Source organism: Capra hircus, chromosome 23 (assembly GCF_001704415.2).
Source record: "Capra hircus breed San Clemente chromosome 23, ASM170441v1, whole genome shotgun sequence".
In the NCBI taxonomy this organism is placed as follows: Eukaryota; Metazoa; Chordata; class Mammalia; order Artiodactyla; family Bovidae; genus Capra; species Capra hircus.
In genome coordinates, this window is record NC_030830.1 from 24231371 (window position 1) to 24259349 (window position 27979).

A 27979-nucleotide genomic window follows, 5' to 3' on the forward strand; every position below is an offset into this window, starting at 1 on the left:
GAGCGCGGGAAAGAGCGGTGGTTCAGAGGTGCGGTGCCCAGAGCAGTGCTCGGCCGGCCTCGACTGTGGAGGGTAAGGCGCTGCCTGCAGTTAGGTGGCATCACAGGGGACCCGCTGGAACCCGCGAGACCGAGACGACAGACATCCTCAATTGCAGAGGAATGGCCGATTGTAAGAGCTCACTTATTTGCATTTTTGCCCTCGTTCGCTCAGTTCGCGTGTGGGTGGAGGTGGACAGCCTGAGTCAGGGCCTCTCTTCGCGGCGGCCCGACTGGAGCCCAAGAGGAATCCGAGGGTTCCCACGGGAATCAGGCCTGGTCTGCGGGCCCCGGAGAAGCTTCACCGCTCTCCCCAGTTCCCTTCTCTAGCAAGCCCCGCTCCCCACGCCTGGCTCTCCCCATGCCTGGCTGACGTTTTAAGTAGGAAACTTTACAGACGGTGGAAAATCATTTAAAAGGGTAGCCTTCGACCCTGGTCTACCCCGCTCTTTCCTTCCTTCATTGTAAACAAGCAAATGAAGGCAGATCCACCTGGGCCCCGCCAGGTTCCCCCGCCCCCCACCCTCAGCGAATAATCCTTCTACTTCCTCCAAACAGGAGGAAATGCCACGAGCTCCTTGGGGCTGATTCTTGCTGGCAGCCACTGGTGATGGTGGCCAGTGAGTAGTGACTGGCTGCTGCAGACACATGTGCCTTCAGGATTGCCCCCTCCCTGTGTGTCCCGCCTTATGGAGCTAAAGCTTCTCTAGAAACTGCAGCTCGGTGGACGCTGTGGTGTATTGGTGCCAGAGTTCCTTTTCTGCAGTCAAGTCTAAGATGTTACTTAATCTGAACCCTCCCCCCAAAATCACTTGGAGCCTAAAATTCTACACTCCACAACCCTTTCTTTTTTCTGTGTTGATTTTTATTTTAACGATGATACTGCATCTGAACAAGTAGCTTTTGCTCATAAAAATAGTTTGTTCTCACTCATGAATGTGCTCTGGGAATATCCGCAGAGAATCTGAACTCTGCCTGCAAGAGAAGCACATTTTAGGTACATTGACATGCTAGAAAGGTATTCTGTGTACACACTTCCTTATTCTGTTATTTTTAAATTTTGAATGACTAAGTGCTTCTTTGAGCGTCCTGGGTGGCTCAGAGGTAAAGAATCCTCCTGCCAGTGCAGGAGACTCAAGGTCAGACCCTTGGTTGGAAAGATCCCTTGGAGAAGGAAATGGCAACCCACTCCTGTATTTTTGCCTGGAGAATCCCATGGACAGAGGAACCTGGCGGGCTACAGTCCACTGGGTCCCCAAAGAGCTGGACACAACTGAGTGACTAAACAACAACAAGGCCCTTCTTTATTTTTATATAGCTTTTAGCTTCTGTGAGGAACGGTTTCTGAGTATGCTGACCCACCCAAATAAGGGGAGAGCTGCTGAGGATGAACGGGAGGTGAAGTATGTAATCAACTAAGATTAATTAAAATATTGGCTCAGGGCTCTTTTTGGGAGGGAGCAGATGAGAGTGTGCATATATTAAGGCCTCCAGAGAAGAAATATAATTACACAGGATGTAGGTATTTCATCTAAGGCTGTCTGTAAGGCACATAGTGGGTCGAATTCCTTCTGTACAAGCATAGGTTGCATAAATATGCAGTCTTAAGGTTATCAGTCAGTTGCGGCTGTAAAGGAAGTGGGAAGAGCTGACCTTAGACCACCTCCTGTGTTTTAGTACTGGATTAACTTCAAATTCAGTTTGCATATGTATCTTTTTTTTTTTCTTCTGTTTTTGAATAGCTCATCCTGGGAATTCCCTTGCTGTCCTGTGGTTAGAACTCAGTTCTTTCACTGCCAAGGGCTGGGGTTCAGTCACTGGTCAGAGAAGTAAGATCCTGCAAGCCGCTCAGCGTGGCCAAAAAAATTTAAAAGCTCAACTTCAAAATTTTAGAAACGGTTTAAGTGGCCCTTTCTAAATTCCTCTTGATCCCAATATAAAGTTTAGAGCTTGGAATTAATGTCCTGGAGCCCCTGCTATCATTGTATCATGGCTGCTCTGATGATGGGTTTTTCTCATAAATATACAGTGTCTTTTTTTTTCATTTGATATAGGACTATGATCATGACTGTTAACAGAGAGTCTTTTCAGCACAATGAACACAGGCTTGTAGAGAATCTGTTGTGTGTGTTTGAGTAGCTTTTGCCTTGTTCTTACATTAAGGCGGTTTTTCAGGTGAGAAAACTGAATCTCCAGGTGTTTATAAAAGCCACATGCAAGGTACCATCAGCAACCTGCCCCTGACTGCCGGCACTCGGCCCTCCCTGCCAGCCCCTGCTCATCCAGATGGAAACTTTGAGAAAGCAAGTGTGAAGAGCATCTTTGTCTCAGCTGTATCTGCCTTTTATTGAGTGGCAGAGGGGCTTCGAACCTCACCGAGTCCCAGCCATATTACAGTGCATGTAGGTGACCAGCTGGACTCACTCTAGGAGAGAAAGGCTAAAAGACTTAGTAAAAACACTCATCAGTTGAGCATGACTTATTTACTTTTTCTTGCAGTTTTTTAAAACTGAAGTATAGTTGCTGTACAATATCATATAACTTACAGGTGTACAATATACTGATTCACAATTGTAAATGTTATAGTTATTATAAAATACTGGCTATATCCCCCATGTTGTACACTATGTACCTGTAGCTTATTTTATACGTAACTGTGCCTCTTAATCCCCTACTCCTATATTGCCCCTCCCCCCACCTACTGTTAACCACTAGTTTGTTTTCTGTATCTGTGAGGGGTGTGAGTTTTAAATGTTTTTCTGACTAAAATTTTTCTGTGCACCACCTGGGCAGGAAGATGCAAGAGCAGTTTTGGGAAATTCTAAGTGGAGATCGTGTGGCTTCAGAGAGCAGGCTGGGGCATGAGAAGGGGACAGGTCACTTGGCTCACTTGTGCTCCTGAGGAGCTGGCCGTGAGCATCCCTCCCCAGAGGTTCCAGGTTGGCTGCATGGACTGCGGTTCAGCCCCTGGGTGGGTGAGCTTCATTTGGAGCAGGACCCCTCCCATCTCCTGTCCTTGGTGGTGAGTCCTGCAGTGCAGCCCCATTCAAGGACCAGTGTGTGGATATGGCCAAAAAATAAACAATAAACCAAACTGAAGGTCAAATACTGCTTACCAGGAAAGCCAGGAGACTGCCTTCGTTGCATCTCTCCTCTCTCATCTCTGCTGTCCAGACATCAGCTTGCAGTGGAAGAGAGCAGACTGGGGCACTGGGAAGCCCAGGTGTGCGTGGTAGGTGGGCCTGGCAGGTGGACCCAGGAGGCCTTGTTTTCTTGCTGTGGGTTACAGGTGACACCTGGGCCTCGTCTTCTCACGATGCAAATACAGTAGTAGAGTTTACACTCAGCAAGCTGTCAGCTTGAAATTGTTTTTAAAATTTGTGTGTGTGTGTGTTTGGCTTGCTGGGTGTTTCTCAGTGTGCAGGATTTTCTCTAGTTGTGGTCCTCTGGCTTCTCCTTGGAGTGGCTTCTCCTGTGGTGGAGCGCGGGCTCTAGACGTCAGTAGTTGCGGCTCCCAGGCTCTAGAGCGCAGGATGAGGAGTTATGGTGCACGGGGTTAGTTGCTCGGAAGCATGTGGGATCTTCCCGGACCAGGGATCAAACCTGTGTCTTCTGCATTGGCAGGCGGATTCTTTATCACTGAGCCACCAAGGTAGGCCAAGGCTATGTTTTTAGCATTGATGTAAGTGGAACCAGGAAATAACTTTTTGGAGCTGAAGGTGGAGAGAGGACCTTTAAGGACATGCATTCTTATACCTAATCCTTTCTATGCTTATCTGTAAAATGGGAATATTATGAGTATCTGCCTCACAGGGTGGTTGTGAGAATTACGGGAACTAGTTTCTGTGAAGCCCTTAGAACCATGCATCGCACTGAGTAAGCCCTAACATTCGCCACCATTGTTGTTCATGGATAAACAGACAGGTCCAGAGAGGTGAAATGTCTTGCCAGAGGTCACCCACACCAGGACTGGGACTGGAGTCCCAAGTCCATTATGCTTCGCTGGAGGCAGCTGTTTTACTGGCATCCTTGTCTCAATGCAGCTGAGCGCTCAGATTCCTGTGCCCCTAATAGAACACGGAATGACATTTTCAGTAGGTTTCTGTTTCTTAGCCCTCTGTGTTAATGAAGCCAGCCAGTGCTGGCACAGGGGGGTTTGTTGGCTGTTTCATCCTTGTTCTGAAGTTGGGAGAAGTTTGGAGTGAAGCTTTGGGGTGCCAGAAGACCTCAGAAGTTTCTTGTGCTGGAAAAGTAGAGCTGCCTTTTTTGTGTGCTGGAAAAGTAGAGTTGCTTTTGGCGTGGCCGTCTTTTTTGTTTTCTTAATTAATGGATGTGATCAATCTAGGAGCTGATGATCCTCTTCCTTCCTTCTGACGACTTTGAGAAAGCTTAAGGCCAAATTTCTGGGGGCCTTAAGCCAGTGAGACTTTCTGAAGTGAGTTTTTGTGGATCAGCCTCATCACTGCTCCTTCTCTTTGCCTTCAATATATATTTTTTGGTCATCCTCTCCTCCTATTTTATGTCATCATTCTATTTTATGTGCCATGTTGTATGTCTCCTAAATTTGTTTTTGAAATGCATTAAAAAAAAAAAATCAAATTGTTGCCTTTTCTGCTTGTAAACTTGTGAGGTCTTGGTGGACCGGGGACCTCTCTGTGGCTCAGGTGTAGTCTCTTTGTCGTCAAAGCAGAGAAAACACGTTATCTTGCTGAGGCGTGTAATGTGGAGGCAAGCTTGGCTGCCGCAGACAAGGATGCGTGGCTTGAAATGGTTTCTGCTGTTATGACCAGGGGCGTGGGGATGGAAAAATACAGGAATCTCAAACTTTTTGCCTCAAGCAGAGTCCCAGATCCTTTCCTCTTAGAATCATGTTTAGAAAGCATCTGTTAAACTTTTGTCTGTGGTTACTAAATACTATAGCTTCTTGCAGTATTCGCTCATCAAATAGGCGTTTATGAGAGATCTACTACATGCCCAGCACTGGGAAGGACCCCAGGGGGAGAGAGGGGACATGCACAGGGGAATGAGGGCAGAGGACAAGCTGAGGGTCAAGTGACAAAGTAGCAGCGCCTCCCCTGCTTAATCAGGTCTGCATTTAACAAGCGCTTGCTCAGTGCAGGCTGTTTCTAGGCACTGTTGCCGCAGTAGATTGAAGATAATCAAAGTAAGACCCTTCCTCTTATAGACTTTACATCCCAGTGAAGAGAGAGTTTAAAAACAAGGAAAGATAAGCCCTATAAAGCTGGCTGCTTATCAAGGATGAAGTTTATGGTGCGTAAATTACACCCCAATAAAAGTTAAAAAAGAGAAAACCTTTCGGGTTCACCCCAGAACAGATTACCCTCACTCTTGGCACCTCTCACGTGTGCACTGCTGCTGTGTTCTGATGTGGACCTGTGACCCCAGCGCCCCACCTCCTGGCGACTTTGCGGTGTCTGTGGACACGCTCAGGGTGGTGGGGTGTGTGGCTCACTTGACGAGCACGCCCCGGATGGAGGGGAACCGGGTGATGCTCTGCCGTCCCGATCCAGCTCCTGCCGTGAGCGAGTGGCCTTCTTGCTGTCTGTTTAGTGCCACAGTCTTGCATCTTCATGGCTTTCGTTGGTGACTTAGCTGCTTACAGTGGCCCTCACACGGGGTGCCAGGGTGCCATCTGAGCATCTCGAGCATGGAGAGGCCGGGATGGGCCTGGCGGAGAACGTTCATGTGTTAGAGAAGCTTCCGCAGGCTCAAGCCACAAGCTCCGGGTTCATGTTTCAACAGTGTGTTCCATGCAGCTTCTCTCAAAGGGAACACGTGTAAACCAAGGTTACATATTGATCAGTTGATGGAAATGTGCTCAGAGGCCTGTAGGAGTCTGATCCCCTGTCCCCTAGGAGCAGTGAGTGGTCCACTGTTGCTGCGATCACAGTGATTTTGCAGAACAGCAGTAACAAGAATTGACTGGGTATGCAGGGCTAGGCCAAGGGCATTGGTACAGCCCATATATCAGATTGCTGTCGTCCCTAAAGCAAAGTGGGATAATCCATCCACCAGTTAGAGGCTAATGCTCTGGGTGTTAACTCCTGTGTCAATAGCTGTTTCCCTTAATCCAGGGTACAGCTTCTTGTGTAGGACAGCATTCCTTCACATACCATTTTTGTGGATGTGTGTATTGGGGCTAATTGAGATAGAAACACAGCTTTTTCTTTAAAGTATAGTTGATTTACAGTGTGGCGTTTCAGGTGTACAGCCAAGTGATTCAGTTATATATATTTATTCTTTTTTCAGATTTTCCATGATAGGTTGTTCTTTTTCATATTTTTTCCATCATGGTTTATCACAGGATATTGAATATAGTTCCTTGTGCTATACAGCAGGTCCTTGTTGTTTATCTGTCTTATATACTGCCATTTGTAAGTGCTAATACCATACTCCTAATTTATCCCCCACCCCCAGCTTTCCCCTTTGGTAACCATAAGTTTGTGTTCTATGTCTAAAAGCACGGCTTTTTAATTAGTTTAAAATAGACTTTCTGCCTGTTACACTTTGTGCTTTTAACAGTTAAGCCAGTGGCATGCTTGCTTCTGCCTTGTCTGTGTTTTCTACTTGTATATCCCTGTTGATTTGTTTGTGCCCTTTATTGTCATTTTCTAAAAGTTTTTTTCAATGAAAAGGAAAAAACGTCCATCTGTATACACTTCCACAGAGAGGCCATTTTATTTGGCCAGACTTTTCAGCCTAAAACTTTAGGGGTGACCCCATGGGAAACAGTAATGAAAAGGCCTAGTATTTATAGAAAGTTTTTTTATTATATAGCGACTCATCTCTGTGTTGCCATCAGTAAAGAAAAAGTCAAGCTACGCATTCTGTGTCACCATACTCGGAATACTTTCATGTATGCTGAATGTTTTTGGGCCTTGGTCTGTGCATTCCTGCCACAACCATTTGATTAACTGAGCTAAGAAAGTGACTTAAACAGTACTTAATAAGTTCTTTTACTAATTAGTCAAGGAGATAGACAAATACCATGTAGTATTGGTGTATGTGAATATATTGCCTGTATGTGAAATCTAAAATATACAGATTTGTTTACAAAACAGACAGACATGGAAAACAAATTTATGGTTACCAAAGGGAAAAGCTAGGGGGGCAGGGAGGGATAAATTAAGAGTTTGGGATTAGCAGATGCAAACTACTATATACCAAATAAATAACAAGGTCCTACTGTATAGCACAGGGAGCTATATTCAATATCCTGGAATAAACATAGTGGAAAATATGAAAAATATGTGTGTATAACTGAATTTGGTACACTAGAGCTGTACACCAGAAACGAACACTACATTGTAAATCAACTATACTTCAATTAAGAAAAAATTGGGGGGGAAAAAAAGTTTAAAAGCTCTTTTAAAATTTCTTTACTCTAAATTTAATCCCTTGTGTCAAGTGGTATAAACGCAGCCTAAGTTATGATGTCAGAGTAAAATGAAATTAATTCCAAGATGGGTAGATACATAGGAAAGCTCTCAGAAAACTGACCCCACCCAAGTGGGGAGAGAGGAAAACCGAGAATGTAGAGTGAATATTCAGCTCTTAGTTTTACATTTCTGAATTGTTTCAGTTTTTAAAGTATGTGTGTTTCTCTTAAAGTTAAAAATTGACCTATGGAGGACACAGACAGAAACTGGCCAGAGAGACGTGCTTTGCAAGACTGGGGAGGGTGGATCTCCCATGAGGGGCTCCCAGGCCAGGCTGCACCTGGCCTGCTTTGGGGAGCCTGGTGGGTTGCTGACACCCCCAAGCTGTGGGGTTAACTGGGGGTGGTCCAGGAATCGAGATTCTAGAAGCTCCCCCAGAGGTTCGAACATGCCGCCTGGGTTGGACCCCAATGCTGTTATTCATGAGACTCTGATATATCTTAGGATGGACTCTGAGCCAACTTTGAGAGACTGCCTGGGGGTTCCTACAGTTGCTGTGAGTCTCTGCTTCAGGGCAGAGCTTCAGGCACCCCAGCAGGAGAGTCTGGCAGGCACGTGGCACTGACCAGGTTTTCCTCCATCCCCGCCCAAGATTCAGAGCCCGGGAGAGGGTGTCTGATGGGTTGGGGAGAGCGTCTGCCCCCTCCATCCTTCCAGGAGGATGGGGGTCATCACAACTCAGGTGGGGAGAGGTATCTCTTCAGGAAATGTTGGTGCCATTGGGCAGGGGCCAGGGGGTCCTGGTCAGCCAGAACCACACTGAGGTCTACTTCAGCCCGCCAGCTTAAAAGGCGAGTATATTTCTTGGGTGACACGGGAGGAGACTGTGCCTTAAGCACACAGCGTTTGGTTGAGGGGCCGTAGGGCGTCCTTCAGCCATCTCCCTGCTGTTTCTGCCACAGAAACCTGTGTTCCCCCACACCCACGGGGCACCCTTCACATCTTTCTGTTTAGAGGCAAACCAGTAACTCTGCTGATGAAGTGTCCCCAGGGGCCTGCCTGGAAAGGCCTGGGGTCTGGCTACCCCACACCTGGCCTCTGCACCTGCTCCAGAAACATCAGCACATCAGAAACATCTGGGGAGCTTTAAATGACACTGACAGCTGGGCCATCGCTGCCGCCACTTCCTCCCCCAGACCAGCCAGGGCACCGCAAATACCCTGCCTTTTACAGACAGGGGAAGTGAGACTCCAGGTGTAAGATCGTAGCTCCTGGTTGCAAGGTAGGCAAATGCAGAGGCAGCGTCTGAGCCCAGGCAGTCGGTTCTAGAGTCCAAGCGTCGAATCCCCTCATCTTACAGTCTCTCCCCTGCAGGCTGAACCTCAAGAGGACTGAGTGGGCTGTTAATAACCCAGGTGACAGCCACGGTTTTATCACAGCACCACTGAGATTTGAAAGGCAGCTTTCAAAATGAACAGACCAACAGAAGGGGGTGTTGTGTCCTACCACCCCCTGAGCAGAGAAGATGTGAAATTAGCAGCTGGAGTTCTCTGTTTCTGAGGCTCAGGTTTAGATTTGGGGGGCTGCTGCCCACTGTGCAGTTAATCAGCGTGCTGGGGAGCCTCAGCTAGGTCCTGAGTTCTGGAAAACTCTGGAAGGCTGTGACCTTATCTTCTATTAGTTCCTGTCTTCACTGGTGCTGGGTACCTAGAACTAACTTGATAAACAGTTGAGTGAATGAATGAATGATGCGCAGACAAATGTGTCTCCCTTGCTTTTGAGCTCTCTGCCGGTGGGTAGAGCACACCTTGTCACATTCTGTCTGCAGCGAGCACAAGTCTAGATACCATCCAGGACTTGGGGTGGTTTTGTTTGTTTTCAGTGCAGGTATTGGGAAGGGATGTTATTAAAGAAAATGGGCGAGAAAATCAAACGTTGCTAACTCAGCTCCAGGTGAAACCCTTCATTGGAGAGGCCTGTGGGTCTGAGAATGTGAAAGGCATGGACTCCGGGACTGGTCGCAGGCTTTGCTGGTTGGGTGTTGTTTTGTTTTTGTTTTTTTTTTTTAAAGTGTGGCCAAGAAGCTAACTTGGACCTTTTCCCTCTGTTTCACAGGTCACCGCCAAGACTGCCTTCCTATTTATCTTACCTCAGTACAATGTTAGCATGCCTACAGCAGGTAAGGAAAGCACTGATCTCTATCTTTCTCGGGCCCTGTTAACCCAAAAGTTCTTGGAAAAACTTCCTTTTCCTGTGCCATGTATGATCATTTTGGATATCTAGACTCAGCATCCGACTTCCTGTTGCTGAAAAGGTGTGGGCCACGTGCAGTGCTCAGCCAGGGGCTCTGCAAGCTTGGGGTTCTGAGGTCCACCTCCAGGAACTGGGTGGGCATCTCTGGGGCCCTCCTGGTGAATAAAGGGGGAAATGTTCTTCCCTGAATCCAGTCCTCCCTCTTCTTCCTGCAGTGAGGAGGTGAGTTGTCTGGACATGGAGGTAAGATTCCTTTCTTGGCTTGGCTCCACTAGAGGCTGCCTGAAGGGCACTGGGGGCAAAACTCTTAAACCATGGCCTTTGCAGGACATGGCTGGCGTCTCTCCCAGATTCGCCTGCCCCTGCAGTCCCTGTAGCTAGGCTCTAGGGGAAGTCACACCCTGGGGACGGCTTACTCAGCCCTTCATCTAGAATCAGAGCTGGTTGGAGAGGGAGAAGACACCATACTTATGACAGAAGAGATAGGAAATGGCACAGCCAGCTCATCCCAAAGCACACACCAGCCTGGTGGGCACACAGACCATCTTACTCCTTGCCGTGTGGTCCAGGGTCAAATTCGGCCTTCTGTACCTATGTCTTTTGAAAATCGTAATAACTAGGACAACTCTGGACCCAGCTATACTTATGATTTATGCATTTAGCATTTTAAAAAGTATTTTGGTTTTTTAAAAAACTGGGGTAAAATACACATGTCGTTTACCATCTTAGTTGTTTTAAAGTGTACCAGTTCAGTGGTATGAAGTTCCTTCACCACCATCCATCCGTCTGTAGGACTATTTCATCTTGCAAAACTGAACTCTGTAGCTCTTAAATGACTCACCATTCTCCCCTACCCCCTCCTGCCCACTACCACTCTACTTTCTGTTGCTATAAATTTGACTTTTCTAGGGCCTCCAATAAGTAGAGTTGTATAGTATTTGTGTGTGTGTGTTGGTTACAGTTTAGTTTTAAATGTTTTCCAAAGTACATTTATGACTCTCACAGGAAACTTATAAAATACAGGTAAACATAAGATAAAAGTCATACTTGACTCTACCACCCAAAGACTACAGTTAGCATTTTGTAATCTTGATTCATATAACGCACTTCTCTGGTGTTAGCATATGATGAACCTTTTCCCTATGTCATTCATTATTCTTCCATTCAATTAGGCATTTGCAAAAATTACAGAAAACTTATTAATAAGGATTACCGCAGTTATGTATTCAGTCATACATTGTTGGATATTTAAGTTTCCAGTTTTTATAGTGCTACAGTAAACATTCTTGTGACTTCCTGCATTCATGATTTTTTTTGATAAATTCCTATTACTGGAATTTCTGTGTCAAGTAGTATGTACATTATAAAGTTTTTATATATGTATTGCCCAGATACCCTCAGACATCTAATTCTTATGACTCATAAATCATGTTTTTTATAGATAGCATCAAATGCATTTTTTCTTGAGAGTCACTCACTTGTGTCTGACTCTTTGTAACCCCATGGACTGTATAGTCCCTGGAATTCTCCAGGCCAGAATACTGGAGTGGGTAGCCTTTCCCTTCTCCAGGGGATCTTCCCAACCCAGGGATCGAACCCAGGTCTCCCCACATGGCAGATGGATTCTTTACCAGCTGAGCTACAAGGGAAGTCTGAGAATACTGGAGTGGGTAGCCTATCCCTTCTCCAGCGGGTCTTCTTGTCCCACGAATCGAACCAGGGTCTCTTGCATTGCAGGCGGATTCTTTACTAACTGAGCTATTAGGGAAGCCCAAATGCGTAGGCTTTTAAAAAATGTCAGAATGCCAGTTTATTAATTCGTAAAGAGATATCCAGGGGCTTCCCTGCTTATGCAGTGGTAAAGAATCCGTCTGTAATGCAGGAGACACAGGTTCAATCCTTGGTTCAAGAAGATCCCCTGGAGAGGGAAATGGCAACCCACTCCAGTATTCTTGCCTAGGAAATTCCACGGACAGAGGAGCTTGGTGGGCTATAGTCCATGGGATTACAATGAGTCCAACACCACTTAGCAACTAAACAGCAACAGCTGGACATGACCTAGCAACTAAGTCAAAGAGATACAGCAAAGAGATATGCACCTATCAGAGGTGGTGCCTCTACTTTCTTTACCTTTCTACCCAAAATCGACTTAGAGGGGCTGCCTGCCAGATCCTAGCCCAGCCTTGCTTTGTTCATTACTGGGAGAACGTACCGTGGTTGAAGCATGTGTGAGTGGGATGTGGCTTTATTGTAGGAAGGGCCTGTTTGTAAAGCCAGATCATGACCAGGGGATTGATTGTTTCAGTCTGAAACTTTCCAGGAGAAATTAGGCGACAAGTGATATCCTAAAAGCGTCCCTCTTCACAGCAAGGGTAACAAGTGAGGCTTCCTGCTCCCCGGCTGAACCCAGAGCTCCTGAGCAGGAGGCGCTTCCTATCCTGCCCTCATTTGTTTGTTTTAACTAATTAGGTAATTGATTGATCCAGACAAATATTTGTGTGCCTGCTGTGTGCCAGGCCCGGACTGTAAAGTAATTCATGAAACACGTCTGATCTCTGACTCATGAAACTTAACCGTTTATTAGGGAGGGAATGGGTACTACACAGCAAACAATAAATAATTACAGTTGTGATATGGGTGTCGAAAGGAGCATACAGGTTGTGCGATAAGGAAACATCAATGGGTGATTACCAGATGTTCCTGGGAAACTGCTGTTTGAACTTCTGGTAAACAGCTGGTGTGAAGGGGGTTGGGGAGGGGGGTATGTGCAGAAGAAGGAACATTCCAGACATGGATTGGCATGCACAAAGCCCCCAGGTGAGGCACAGACACCTTGGCATTTTCTAGTAACTGAACCAAGGCCAGTGTGTCTGGAGCTAGTGAAGTTTGGCATTTTTCTCAGGTGGGGCAGTTGTGTCCTGGAATCCCCATCCAAGCCAGAATAAGGCCTGGGTAGAGGTGGAGGGATGTACTGACAGAGGAGATAAAGTATTGCTAAAGAGCCTGGCTTTTGTTTAAATCTTGCCACTGGGGCTGTTCAAAATAAGACTGCACATCACCCAGAGAGACAGTGCAGTTAGAGCAGCCTGCTTAATTTTGCTTTGAGCTCCTTGGTCGCCAGACCAGTGTGGTGGTATTTGGTTTGTAAGTTGCAGAGGAGGGCCAACTTCTCACTGGAAAGAAGCAGTTCGCAACCCAGGGCAGAGGGCCCTTGAAGCTGTGGATTTAAACCCCACATCAATGGCAACCCACTCCAGTATTCTTGCCTGGAGAATCCCATGGACAGAGGAGCCTGGCGGGCTACTGTCCTTGGGGTCGCAAGAGTCGGACACTACTTAGTGACTAAACCACCACCGCACGCCCCTCTTTGGGACTTCCCTGGTGGTCCACTGGTTAAGAACCCACCTTGCAATGCAGGGATTTGGGTTTGATCCCTGGTCGGGGAACTAAGATTCCACATGCTGCGGGGTCAACTAAACCCATGGGCCATCAAAATAAAAATTAAAAAAACCCTCCCACTCACATCTCTTCCAGCCTGTAGCTTCTTGAGGATGAGTCCTATTTGTAGAACCAGGGTCAGTTCTGATTTCTAAGGTTTCTTCTTTCAGTGGCTTGTGACTTATTCAAATCAGTGTTTAACGTGGATTTTAGGAGAGCAGCGACGGTTTTCCTATAACTGGCCTGCTGATTCTAAATCCCTAACCTCCCTCAGCGGAGGTGTTCAGGTTCTACAGGAAACAGCCAGTGGGAGCGCTGAGGAGTTTCTTCCCAGTTTCCTTTCCTCCATCTCCTCTCTTCTTTCCAGCTCCCAGCATGTGTTTATAGGCCAGCGGTGAGAACAACATGCCGCAAGCTGAGTGGCTTAAGCAACAGAAATGTAACATGTACTGTAAAAGTGTAAGAGCAAGGTGTCAGCAGGGCTGTGCTCCCTGGCTTGGACCCGCGGGACACCAGTCTTTGTGTTTGCAGCCATCTCTGCATCCAGTTTCTCTTTCTGTAAGGACGTCAGTCATATCCGATTAGAACACATTCTACTTCATCATGGTCCCGTCTCAACTATTTACATCTGCAATAACTCTGACTCCAAATGAGCTCACGTTCTGAGGTGCTGGCAGTTTGGACTTCACGGGAGTTTTGTTCGATTCAGCTCATAATGCTGGCTGAAAAATGCACGACTCTGTCATATTATATTAAGCTAGCTAAGAAGATTAAGCTCCATTCAGAGAAATGAACTAGAAGAGAAGATGGCACAGTCCTTGCAGCCAGAAGTTGTGCATCCTGGGACAGTGTCAGTGTCCCTGGGGTTTTCTTTAAGGTCAACAGTGATGAAGCAGGAAGTGTTCTTGGCACATCATTCCCACCTGTTAGGGTTGCCAGACTTTGCAAATAAAAATCCAGGACTGTCTGTTAAATTGGCATTTCAGAGAAACAGTCCTTTTTTTTTTTTTTTTTTTTTAATTCCAGTGTAAGTATATCTCAAAGAATATATGGGGCATAATTATACTAGAAAAGTAGTCTTTGTTTATCTGGAATTCAAGTTTAACTGACCATCATGTATTTTATCTGCAACCATACACCCAGCTCTGGCAAGGAATAAAATGTCATGTTTCTGGTCTTAACCATCAGACAGAGTCTTTCTGATTCAAATACCCTACAGTATCTGGTATTATGGCCAGAAGTATATAGACTGTAAAAGGTCAGCAAAGAACAGAGGCTTGAGTCCCTCCACAGACAAACTGGTGGCTTCCTGACTCCCTTCTGATATAGAACAGGGGACCCCACACAGGCTGAAATGTACCAGCTTCTTTTGAGTTGTTCTAAGAGTTTGCTGAGCTGTCTTGGGCAAACCAGGTGGTGTCAGGGTCCCCATCCCTATCTGTCAAGTTGAGGGTGATGGTCACTGTCTCCACCCAGCACCTCCTGAAGACAGGGATCCAGGAGGCACTCACTCCCCAGATTGTCACAGACGTGCACCATCTGGGAATTGGTTAGAAACACAGACTCCAGGTCCCGCCCTGGATCCCTCGTGGTAACGAGACCCCCAGGTGTCTAAAGTGCTGCTCCCCGTGCTTTGGGTGGAACCCGCTAAGTAGGCTTTTAGAGGACCCTGTGCTCCCAGCCCCCAAGTTCAGGGAGGAAACCACCTAAATCCAGGAACTCATTTGCATCTTTCTGTTCTCATCCAATTTTGGCTTTTCTAGAACTGTTTTTAGTCTGAGGCGTGGAGGTGGGGGGTTACTATTGTTGGGTGGATTTGGTTTTGAGCGAGGGGTTACTATTATTGGGTGGATTTGGTTTCGAGCTGGGGCTGCCACTGCAGGAGGCAAGGGCACCTAGGTGTTCCTGGCATCTGGAGAGAGAAGGCTGGGTGTGCAGGGCCTGTTCTGGAGAAGGGCTGGTTTCACAGTGAGGAAGGAGGACAAGGACCATTCCCTGTTGGTCCCGGTGGCTTTATCACCACCAGCTGCCACGTAGCATTTAACAGCTGGAGATGAAAAGCCCAGGGACCCCCCAGGGTCCCTCCCCTGCACCAGAGTGTGGCCCTTGTTCTCACAGCCCTCCCAGGGCGAGACACACGGCCCCATCAAAACAACCTCAGACAGATGGTTTTAAAGCCTTATTCAGCTGAAAGCCTTTGTCCAGGGCTCAAGAGTGTGTTTTGTTCCCTTGCTAGCCGGTGGGAGTTAGCCCTGTGCTTGTATCACGTACTTAGGAGATTGGCGGCACATACCAAACAGAGCCCCTATTTGTAAGATGAGCTTGTGGGAGACTAAGAGGGAAGAGACAGGTGGGCGACAGTGACTCTGGAAGTGGAAACCTGACTTGACTACAGGCGGAAGCTGCCCAACCAGGACCTGTGGTCTGTCCAGCTGCAGGAGACTTGAGACTTGCAGAGTCTGGCCTTGTCCTTTTACAACAAGGAAGAGAGATGATGGAAGTTCCGAAGGATACACCAGTAGGGACAGAGGGGGTGCTGGGCTGTCACACCCCTGAATGCGAATGGGGCGGTGGGCGTGGCTCCAGGGGGCCCATCAAGGCCGGCAGAGAGCTGGCTCCATCCTAGTCCCCCTGGCTAAACAGCTGCCAAGATGCCTTTTTGCCCTGAGGTCCTGTCTGTATGAATAAGAGAAAATGAAAGTAAACCCAATACTGGTTGTCATCTAAAGAGGCGTGGGAGTTTATAGCCAGCCCTGGGTATAATCTTTTTTTGTCGTTAACTTATTAACCTTTCTTAGTCTGTTCAGGCTGCTGTGACAAAATACAGACCAGGCGGCTTATAAACCACAGAAATTTACTCCTCCGAGTCCTGGAGGCTGGAGTGCGAGATCTGGGTGCAGTCTGGTCGAGTGAGGCCCCTCTCACAGGTCACAGGCTTCCTGCTGTGTCCCCACCCGCGTGGTGGGAGGGGCAGGGGAGCACTCCGGAGCCTCTTTCATAAGGGCACTAATTCCATTCATGAGGGCTGCACCCTCAGGGTTTAAACACCTCCCAAAGGCTCCACCCACTAATACCATCATCTTTGGGAGTTGGGAGTCCAGCGTGAACTCTAGGGGGGACACCAGCATTCAGATCATAGCACTTATTATTTAAGTGTAACGGTTGTGCAGAAAAGTGGACGCGCAGTCATTGATCAGCCCTAGGTAACAGCCCCTCAGAAGTGTGTCCCTTTCCTGCCTAGACTTGATTTTTATCCAGTCCCCCTGTTACAGCCCAGAGAGTATGCCACGTGGAGCTCCTGAGGTTTAAGCAGGGGCCGCTGAGTTGCTGTGGCTAATTGTTAACCAGCCTGAAGCCTCGAAGCCGGCAGCATCTTTGAATAGCTGCCTCCCCTCCCCCACACACCCATTTCTCCTGAGCAAGTCTTTTCTTCTCCTATCTAGCCAGGATTGTTTTTTTTTTTTTTTTCTCTTTCTTGCTTAGTTCTTACTGAAGTAATTTTTGTCCTTAAACAGTGAACCTGATATTTTTATCCAAGTTAAAAACAAGGCTGAGATTTTAGACATTTTTTTGGTGTATGATCTTGAGTTGTTTTTTCTTTATGGCCGTCAGTTCACCTTGTCCCCTCGGTAGGCGCCTTCAAGGACTGCACAATTTCTGCCCAGGCCTCAGACTTGTGAACCACAGTGAGGCTGAGTGTGTGCCTGTGGTATTTCTTTCTTGAAGGCCTCAGGCAGAACTATACAGCCTTATAGAAAGAAATGGTTCACCAGGAAAACTCCGCAGAGGCTGGACACTTTTATTTGCAGGTTCTCTTTAAGGAGTCTCTCATTTTTTGCTACATTTTTGTACCATAAAAATATCCTTGTCTTCCTACGTCCAGTGAAACTGGAGAAAAAATATTGCGACAAATCGTGCAGTCTGCAATTAAAATGGTGACTTTGAAGATTCTTTCATTCTCTGAACAGCCTGGGAGAGAGAGAGAGAGTGTGTGTGTGTATTAAGTTTGCTAAGGCTGCCATGATGAAGTACCACAGACTGGGTGGTTTGAACAACAGTAAAGCATGCAGACACTTAGGGGCACAGTGGGATGAGTTTTTGCACCCGTGTGTGCCATGCACCCATCCCCCAGGGCAGGAGGCAGCCCTCCTAGCTTCCTCAGACCCCTCCTGTGAGCGCCCCCTCCCAAAGCAACCGCTGTCTGCCCTCATGTTTTCTGATTAGTTTGTCCTGTTCTCGCCCTTCATTTCTCCCTGATTTTTTAAAACTGGCTCCATTGTCTATATGGACAATGTGTTGGGATCCCCTGGTGACATTAAGCATGGATTCCTGGGCCATGTCCAAGTTTCTGATTCACTGGCCTTGGGGTGGACGTGCAGCAGCGTGCTCCCCTGGGCTCCCTGGGGAGGTATTGTGGTACCTCGTTACAACTGTGTGTTATAAGACGTTGTAACCCAGGCACCCGCAGATGAAAACTACTTGGGCTGTTTTCGTAAGGGTGCTGTTAAAAACCATGCTGCTGAGCACCACCTTTTGCAGGAGTCATTTTGAACATGGCAGATACGGCTATACGACAGATCCCCAGAAGTGGAATTGCCATATCCAAAGGCCGATGGTTTGTAATCTCAGTGGAAATTTTCAAATCGCCTTTCCAAAGAGGTGGTCCATTTCGCATCCCACCGCTGGATGAGAGCCTGGTTTCCCATAGCTTCAGTAAGAGTGAGCGACCAACTTTGGATTTATGCCAGTCTGACAGGGGTGGGATGGTATCTCATTGTGTCTGTAGTTCGTTTCTCTTCTCAGTGAAGTTGAGCATCCTTTTAAATGTAAAAGGGCCATCTGTGTTGTTTTCCTCTGTGAATTGTCTGTTCAAATCCTTTGCCCATTCTTCTGTTGGGTTTGTTACCTTTTCATCCTCAAGTTCTAGGAGCTCTTCATACCTTGGAAGATCAACCTTTGTTTCTAATCCGAATTATAAATGTTTTCCCCTCAGACATCATTTGCGTCCTTATTTTGCTTTTGGTGTCATGTCAGAGTTCTGGATTTATTTATTGTGTAGAAGATTCAGAATAATGAGGAAACAGTTGCCCACAAGCACAGAAACCAATAGAAAGTAACTCATAAATCCAGGTTTGCAAGGGTGAGGAAGGAAGCTCGGAGCAAAAGAGGCATCCAGGTTGTACAGTGGTGTTCTTTGAGGCACCAGGTTTCGGGACAAAGGCAGAACCCTCGCTGGCAGTGCCTGGACTTTAAGCGGATGTAAAGAGCGGATGGGGCATCAGCCATAGCTGGCCACTGGCCAGCTCAGGTCCCTGGGAGGAGGTCAGACACTGCACAGCTGTGTCCAGACAAGATGGGATTTGTGGAGGCAGGCGGGAGAAGCTGCTTCCAGGTGACACCAGGGAAAACGGGAAAATGTCTGTTAGTCATAGGAAGCAAACAAAGCAGGAGGTGAGAGGGTGCTCCCGAAAGGGCCGGCTCCACCCGAGGTTGTCGGGACAGCCAGGCTCTTACTGATCACGTTGATTCTTTTTTTAAACTGTTGTTGTCCAGTCGCTAAGTCGTGTCCAGCTCCTTGTGACCCCGTGGGCGGCAGCACACCAGGCTTCCCTATCCTTCACTTTTAAACTGTGATCAGAGATAAAGCGAGTGCCACTTTTGACAGGAGACAGGATGAGTCACTCATAGAGGGAGGGTCATTATTGAAGGTGCTTCTTCCAGGGCGAGGTTAACCCCTCCTGGGGATATACTGACCTTCTCCATCGTGGTGCGCAGGAAGAAGACTTGGAATATGGGCGTTGGGAGGTGTCAGGAGGCATCTGGGCTAGGGATTGTAAATCAGTGGCCTGTGGTCAGAGCTGGCTTATATGCCTATTTTCTTTGGCCAGTTTGGTAATTGGCCCATAAAGTGTTTTTACAATTTTGGAATTAGTCACCAGCATTTTAAAATCAGATGATTTCATGTAGGGAATCTCTCTCTCTCTCTCTCTCTGCTTTTGAAATACGGGGCCGCACCCCTCCAGTGGCCTTCCCCCTCCTTCCTTCACCCCCTTGGGGCAGATGCTCTGCACTTCACCACGGTCACCGCTCCTCTCTAATGTGCCCCCAAAGCCGAGACTGCCTGGCAGCCACTGCGTATCCCAGTCTGAATTGTTTTACTTCTAGCAAGGTTAAAAGGGGTGTCACTCTTTTCTTAAACTTGTTTCTCTCTGAAAGTGGAAATGTGAAAGACAGACCAGGAGGGCCCTACAGCTGGGGAGAAACAGTGGGGAGCTCTGTGGTCGTGAAGACTGCTAGTGAAGCAGACCCTGGGTTGAAAGGACTTACCTGAAGACGCCTGGACCACTTTGCTCATTGCGTTCCCCGCCTGGTCTCTGCGGGCGTTTGCTGTGACTCTGGGTTGGAATCACCTCTCTGGTCTAAGAGCTCAGATGTGCCAAAACATACTCTTCTTAAAAATCACGGCAGCTCAGAAACTTCCCTGGTGGCCCAGTGGCTAAGACTTTGCACTTCCAGTATAAGAAGTGTGGGTTAGTTCCCTGGTCGGGGAAGTAAGGTCCCACATGCCACGCAGTAAAGCCAAGAAAGGTTTTTTTTTTCTTTTCTTTTAAAAAGGGACCTATTGGCTATACCCCAATACAAAATAAAAAGTTTAAAAAAAAAGACCTAAACTTTAATTAAAAAAAAATCACAGTAGCTCATTGCCAGACTGCTGCCATTCTTTTCTGAGAGCTCATACAAAGTGGGGGTGCTGCTTAAAGGGTCAGAACTCTAACATGGGGGGAGAGAGGATTTTTTAAGAATTTGTTAGCAACCAAACATTAAAAAAAAAAAATCCATTTGTTTATAACCTCCTGAAAAACACAGGTTTCCGACCTCCATAGCTCCATGGTGAGCAGAAGGGGCCAAACCAGTCCCCTTTCCTGCTCTGATTAAGGGCAGGAGGGTAGCAGATAAGGGCAGAGCAGTGGAGATGCTGTGCGTGAATCAGAGCACAGCTCGTGAGTGTTTGTGTGATGTTCCTTGCTCTGTGGTAGGAGAAAGAAGTCCAAGGATCAGCTTCTCGCCAGTCAGGGTGTGGGGTCAGGGCGAGGGTCATGAAGGGGGGTCCTGTTGACCCGAGGTGGCTTTGGGGGCCGGGCTGGGCTGTGGGACCCTGGGAGACCTGAGAAATGGCCCTGTCCCTTAACCCTGTGAGGCCTGCTGGTTCATCCACTCTGCCTCCCCATGGATGGGGACAAGGACCAAACAAGACAGCATGTTGACGCATTCTGAAACTGTGGGCGCTACCAGAGGACAGATTCCAGAGGGAACTTGAGAACCGTTCCGCACAACCAGCCCACCAGCTGGTCCTTGTGAGTCCATTGCCCACATCTCTCGGAATTTGTCTTCTCAGACATCACGCTGCCACCCTCTGAGTGGAGGGCACCCCTGCACCCCACCCTGGCCTCCTATGGGCACCTCCTGACCGCTCTCCTGGCCCTATTCCGGCCCGCTTAACCCTTCCATCTGACAGGAAGAGTGATCTTTACAGAAAGTGTCTGTGGCTCAGCGCTCCAGAACCTTCCCTTGCCTTTGGATGCTTGTCAGGGGTGGGAGGTGGGGCGTGCCATGGCCTGCTCACCCCTACTCTCCAGGTCGCCCAGTCCTCTGCCCACCAGGATCTTCCCTGGTCGCCTCTACCCAGACCTCTGACCGGCACACCTGAGCGATGCCTCCTCCCCAGGGCCTTGCCCTCGTCATTTCCTGCCCACGTCATTAGCACTCATCATACCTGGCCACTGATTTTTTTTTTTTCCCCTGTCATGAAATACGCCTATCATGAGATATACAGTCTTACCCGTTTCTGAGTATCCAGTTCAGTAGTGTTAAGCACACTGATACTGTTGGTGCAACCTCCAGAACGCTTCATCCTGCAAAACTGAAACTGCATCCTTGAAACAGCGGCTCCCCATCCCTCCCCCGCCCCAGTCCCTGGCAACCACCATTCTTGTTGTCTCTCTGAATTTTTCTCCTCTGGGACCCTCTGGTAATGAAATCATGCAATATTTATCTTCTAGTGACTGATTTCACTTAGCATGATGCCCTCAAGGTTCTGTGTAGCATGTGACAGGTTCTCCTTCCTTTTTAAGGCTGGATGGTGTTCATGGTCTGTGTTATGTGTGGACCATAGATTTTGTCCTTCCATTCATCTGTGGATAGGCATGTGGGTTGTTTCTACCTTTGGTTCTTGTGATGTGTGTTGTGAATGTGGGATTTATAGATACTCCATCAAGATCCTACTTCCGGTTCTTTTTCTTCTGTATCCAGAAGTGGAATTGCTGGATCATCTGGTAGTTCTATTTTTAATTTTCCAAGGAATCATCGTACAGTTTCTGATAGTGACTACGCCATTTTACATTCTCAAAACAATGCATAAATATGGTTCTAATTTGTCCACACCCTCACCAACGATTATTCTTTTTTTCCTAAATTGTGGCCATTCTAATGGATTTGAGGTGGTACCTTATGGTGGTTTTGATTTGCATTTCCCTGATGATGGTGATGTTGAGGGTCTCTCCATATACTGGTTGACCATTTGTGTGTCCGCTTTGGAGGAATGTCTATTCCTTTGCCCATTAAAAAAAATTATTTTCCATTATGATTTATTACAGGATATTAAATACAGTTCCCTGAGCTATACAGCAGGGCCTTGTCTATCTAGTTTGTGTATAGTGGTTTGTATCTGCTAATCCAAACTCCTGCTTTCTCTGCGCACCCCCTCCCCCACCTCTCTCCCCTTTGGTAAGCATAAGTTCTCTGTGTCTGGCGTCTGTTTCTGTTTTATAGGTAAGTTCATTTGTGTCTATTTTGGATTCCACTTATAAGTGATATCACATGGTGTTTGTCTTTCTCTGTCTGACTGACTTCAGTTAGTTTGATCATCTCTAGGTCCTTCCCTGTTGCTCCAAGTCTTTGCCCAATTTCCAATCTAATTGTGTTTTTTGGTTTGTTTTGTTTCTGTCGTCGTTGTCGGCCTCTGGTTTTGGGTATAGAGAATTTGGTGTGTAGCTGCTAAGCTGCGAGAGGGCAGGGCCGTGCCCACCTCATTCCCTGCCATGCCCCAATGTCCAGCATGGAGCCCTGCCTGTGGTTTATTGGTGGGTGAGCAAACACGCATGGAGCTCTTATCAGCAAAGGAGTAAAAGTATGTTAGTTCATGCATCCCTTCTTGTTGCAAGAAGGATTTAAGGCTCTGGTCACATCTCTTTGGAAGCATAGTGAATGGGGTGATGAATGGAAGTAATTTGAAGAGGCTTTAAGATGGATAATCCAAAGTCTTAACTTTTTTTTTTTTTTAAGATTTATTTATTTTGGCTGCTTTGGGTTTCCGTTGTGTGCGGGCTTTCCCTAGTTGCGGCAGTCAGGGGTTACCCTTCGTTGCGGTCTGAGGGCTTGGCAGTTGCCACTCGAAGGCTCTAGAACACTGGCTCAGTAGTTGTGGCTCACGGGCTTAGTTGTTCTGCAACATGTGGGATCCTCCCCAACCAGTGATCGAACCGGTGTCCCCGGAACTGCAAGGTGGATTCTTAACCACTGGACCACCAGCGAAGCCCTTGACATGTGTTATTCAACTACTTTGGGGCCATGCTTTTTTTGGTTGAGTGCCGTTTTGCCTAATAAGGCTGGTCTTGATGGTGAAACTTTGCATGTATTATTTTATAGTTTCAAAATATGCTGCCAACTAGTTAGTCTCCGCTGATCCTCCATTACGAAGGCTGGGAAAGGGTGATGCCGGCCTTGCAAATGGAAGGGCAGAAGCATAGGCTGACCCACAGGCCCGCCTCTTCCCTTCCTCCTGTGCGTCCCCCATCCTGGGTCCCAGCTCCCCTCCCTGGGTCCCAGCTCTCTTCCCGTGTCTCAGCCCCTGCCCCTGTCAGTCACCTTGACTGACAGGTCTAGGCTATCGACAGCCCTCCTCCCTCCCTGTTTCCTCTTCCACTGGACTTCCTGTCCCCCTGGTTCCTTACCTGTCTCACTGGCATCTGCCTCCAGGCCCAATGCTTATGCAGCACTGCTGCCAGAGTAGACTGTCTGAAACCCAGCTTCTGCATTTTCCTGCTGAGTTTGAATTCTTCGATGTTTCCACGTTGCCTTCAGGATCATGTCCACACCCTTTTATGTGGTGCTGTGGCCGCCCTCAGCAGTGTGTCCTCATTCCCTGAATCCTTAGCAGATGCTCCTCTGCCCAGGATGCTCCACCGCCCCCTTCCCCCCCACCCCCCGCCAGCCCCCACCTGCCTACCCCTGCTTGTTCTTGAGCTTCTATATCACCCCATTTATCCTGACAGGCTACCCCGCCTCCCCCGCCCCATCTGGAGGCCCCCTCACCTGCCCTGGCTCCCTGTGTGGCTGTGTTTACCTCTTGCTGCCGCGTGGCTGCCTGCCTGTCTGTAGGTCTTTCTACGCTTATTTGTCAGTCTCCTGGCTGGTCTGTGCTCTCCGAAGCTGAGGCAGTGTCTTTGGTCTCCGTGTTTCAGCAGTCAGCCCAGTGGCTCTCACAGAGTAGGGTGTTTGTGGAAGCAAGGAGGGAGAGGACGAAGGAAAGCTGGCCTGATCTCAAAGTTCATGTCTTCCTGCACCCTCCCCAGCCCACTCCCCACCCCCTCCACCACCCACCACTGCATTCTTCCGGTCCAGGGTGGAGGGTCATGGGTTGGCTCCCAGAGTGACCCAGTCGGCTCTGCTTGGCTCTGTGGCCACCCTGAACTCACTCACCCTGGCCTACCTTCTGGTAAACGCATCCCAGCAGAGAGAGATGACTCATGTGCGTGTGACTCAGTGCAAAGGCAGCACAGCTGGAGAGGTGGCCAGTGTGTCTGCCTGGGGGAGGGCGGGCCACGGAGCACCAGGGCTCCAGGCCTGGGACCTGAGCTCCTGCAGGTCTGCCAGCTGGACGGAAGGCAGGAGCCTCCTCTGTCCGTGGAGGGAGCGGTTGCACTAGCAGAGCTTTGCAAGACTTAAGATATCTGGAATTGCATCTCATTTACCACTACCAGATACTATTTTTAACAACTTTAGTGTACATCTTGCATGTAACCAAAACAAGAACAAAAATAATAGCAGATACTTGTACGGTACTTCCTATACAGCAGATACTATTCTAAGTAAGCACTTTGCATTTTTGAAGTCACCTAATTCTCACAAAAATCCTATAGTACAAGAATTCCATTGTCCTCATTTTATAGATGAGGAATCTGAGGCTCAGAAAGGTCACACATAGAGGTGCCCCAGAGCTACATTGGGAAGAAATGACATTCTCTTTATCCATTGTTCTGTCGAAAGACACTTAGGTTTGCTTCCATGTCTTGGCTTTTGTAAAATAGTGCTGCTGTGAACACTGAGGTGCTTGTATCTTTTCGAATTATAGTTTTCCTCTTTTTTTTTTTTCCTGGATAAAGATGTTTTATATATATACAGTGGAATATTACTCAGCCATAAAAAGAATGAAATAATGCAGTTTGTAGCAACATGAATGGACCTAGAGATGACCATACTAAGTGAAACTAAGTCAGACAATGACCAGTATTATATGATGTCACTCATATGTGGAATCTAAAAGAATAATGTGAATAAATCTATTCACAAAACAGAGACAGGCAGACATGGAAAACAAGCTTATAGTTACCAAAGGGGAAGGTAGGGGGAGGGATAAGTTAGGATTGACAGATAGGATTAACAGATGCACACTACTATATATAAAATAGACAAGCAACAGGGAATTACATATAGCACAGGGAACCGTATTCAGTGTCTGTGGTAACCAATACTGGAACATAATCTGAAAAAAATTACATATAACAGAATCACTTTGCTGTGTACCTAAAACCAAAACAATGTTATAAGTCGCCTATACTTGAGATTTTTTTTTTTTTTAAGAGGGAGGAGTGGGTTTCCTGGTGGCCTAGAGGTTAGGACTCCGGACTTTCGCTGCCATCGCCTGGGGTCAGGAACTGAGATCCTGCAAGCCGCGCAGTGTGGCCAAAAAGCAAAAAGAGGGAGGAGATAAATGACAGTTTCGATATGAGCTCAGGTTTCTGAGCTTGCACTCTGAACCCCACCCTGTGCTTTCTCAATGAAATCTGTAATCTGCAGTCCCGTTTTTACAGAGGAGGTGATTATGGCTCAGAGAGGTTGGTCACTTTTTTGTAGTCACACAGCCAGGGAGAGATGGAAGCTGGTTGTCTCCAACCCCTAGCTGCAGCCACCAAGCCCTCCTGCCCAAATCAGGGCATGCCATGGGCTGGCTTCTCCTTACCCCTCCCCGCTGGTGCTCCCGGGGCCCAAGTCCAGAGGGTGGGTGGGTTCTCCGGAGTAAACTCTTTCTTCTAAGGCTGGCGTCACAGCCAAAGGGAAGCCCTTGATGGCACGTTCCGCTCCAGTGTCCCTTCAGCTGTGGGTTGCAGGGCTGCTGACGTGGCTGTTTTGCCTCCGCAGACGGCGAGACGGTGCACTACCGCTACGGCCCAAAAGACCTGGTCACTGTCCTGTTCTACATCTTCATTGCCGTCATCCTGCACGCCGTGGTGCAGGAGTACATACTAGACGTGAGTGCCGGGCCTGGGCTCGGAGGTGGGAGGCTGAGGGGACGCGCGCGGGGAGTGGCCGCAGCTCAGAGGCCTTTGTCCCCTTTCGCAGGCTCCGGCTGGCCCTGGGGGGCCGACCTTCCACACCACACTGTGGTCCCCCTCCCCGCCTCCTAGTAGTGGTGTTTATTCACGGGAGGGAGCTGCCTGAAGTGTGTCGACACGGCGTCATCGGGGCTCACCCGGCACGGGTCGGGGACGTTGCCTTTACATCTCGGCTAAAGACATGCACCTCACCGCTTGTTCAGAGTGCTTGCCTTCAACTCAACACTGCAGCACTCACACGAAATAGCTTCAGCCCCTTTGTGGGGAGAGCAGAGGTGTTTGAAACCTGCCCGTTATCCATACACTTACATATTAACACGTGGGTCCCTCTCTCTTCTTTAGAAAATCAGCAAACGGCTTCATCTCTCCAAAGTCAAGCACAGCAAGTTCAACGAATCTGGGCAGCTGGTCGTCTTTCATCTCAGCTCGGTGATCTGGTGCTTCTATGTGGTGGTGACGGTGAGTGGTCCTCGTGACTGCTGACGGCTGGGGCCCGGGCAGCCGTGGTATCGTGGTGGAAGAGGGATCAGCGGTTTAGGAGCTGTGTGAAGCTGGGGAGCATCATCTGATCCAAAAGATGTCACCGTGATGACAGCGTACAGCTACATAGCTCCGTGTCCCCTCCCAGGGTCCCCGCACCGTGCTGTCCCTTGAGCTGAGGTTTATGTTCACCTTGGCACCTGGGTCATGGATTGAAGGAATCCAAGCTCAGGTTTCTGGTCCTGCAGTCATGTGGTTCTGCAGCGGATAGGACTTGAGGCTCTGCTTCTGATTCACCACGTTGGCCTCCCAGGGCATGGCCAGCCCTGCTGTGTGCACATCAGGCCCCCGAGAGTTAGCACCGCCCCCATCAAATGCCTGGAGGAGCAGGCAGCTGACCTGCCTTCCCTCTTTGCACAATACGACTCTTAAGCAACCTTTGATACAGCAAAATTCCTTTGTACAGCAGAATGTGGACAGTCCTTTGAGGTTCCCTCTAAGAAGCCAGTCGTGCTAGGAAGTTTTTAATTCCCCAACCACAGCCTGGAGCACCTCCTGTCTGTAACCAGGTGTCTTCCTCATGAGCTAGAATCGTCCTGTGAGAAATCCAGGCCAGGGGCTTGGAAAATTCTGCAACCTTGTGATCTTTTAGGAGCTTCTTTCCCTGCTTCCCCTGACCCCTTACCCCCTTCCTCTTCCTTAGCAACAGTGGCCCACTCTCCCATCCTCGGGACCCCTCTGTCCCTGGTCTGAACCCTGGGCCCATGTTCTCAAAGCAGGACTCAGCATGTCCTTCAGCATGTTGCCTGTATTTCTGTTACCACTGAACACTAGGGATTCGAAACCCAGGGCCCCAGGCCTCTATGCTGCAGAGCAGGCCCTGGGGCGGACTTTCGGTGTGGTCTGTGCGAGTAGCGCCCCCTGCTATTGTGCAGCGCAGATGCGGCCCCAGGAAGTATACACACCGCTGGGCTCAGATCTCTCCCTTCTGCTGGCTGTTTGGGTCCCCTGGCCTCTGGAGACCCGGAGCTCCCTTGAGGCAGAGCAACCCTGGGGTCCTTCAGATACCTCACTGCTCTTGCCTCGTGTCTGAATCACTGTTGCCCTTTCAGTCTCACCCCACCGTCCACCCGAACTGTGACCCAGCTACTCACCCAGGGGATTTCCCACCCCCTCCAGAGTGTGCAAGGCTCCACGCCAAGTCCCTGCTTCTCTGGGGCCTGTCGAGGGCTTGGAAGCGAGGCTTGTTAGTCTGGAGCGGTTGCGCTTTCCTGCGTTCACTCCTAACAGGCTTTTTCTGTGGTGACAGCCAGGCCTCCACTCAGCATCTCCAGCTGGAGATAGACACCCTGGAAAGTTCCAGTGACCCCGGTCCTTATCCCCCATGTGGCTCTCAGCCTTCACGTGCTCCCTGCATGCCATTCCAAGGGAAAGTGACTGAAGAAGAGAGGGTCCTCATGTAAAAGGAGTAAAAACAGCTAGGTTTTTAAAATCATATGTTTCTGTTATGATGAACCTTTTCTCAATTCTTCTCTTTCACTCTCCAGCCAGTTCATCAGCAGGCCCCCTGCCTCCACCAGAACGTGGAGGGCCTGTCCCCTGCTTTCTGCCTGCATCTCTGCCCCCAGGCCGGTGGGTCTCTCCAGGGGACACTTGACAACATGCTCCTGGCATCTCATGAGTCGAGGCCTGCGATGAG

At 48.4% G+C, this 27979-nt stretch overlaps 1 protein-coding gene across 1 annotated transcript in view; it reads left to right on the plus strand.

Moving 5' to 3' along the window:
• Positions 1-27979, plus strand: part of TRAM2 (translocation associated membrane protein 2) — a 68595-nt gene that overhangs the window by 25912 nt on the left and 14704 nt on the right. Inside the window, exons 2-4 of the mRNA XM_018039059.1 lie at positions 9554-9617; positions 25607-25716; positions 26143-26259. Of these exons, the coding sequence (XP_017894548.1) occupies positions 9554-9617; positions 25607-25716; positions 26143-26259 (291 nt within the window). The remainder of the gene's footprint in view (positions 1-9553; positions 9618-25606; positions 25717-26142; positions 26260-27979) is intronic.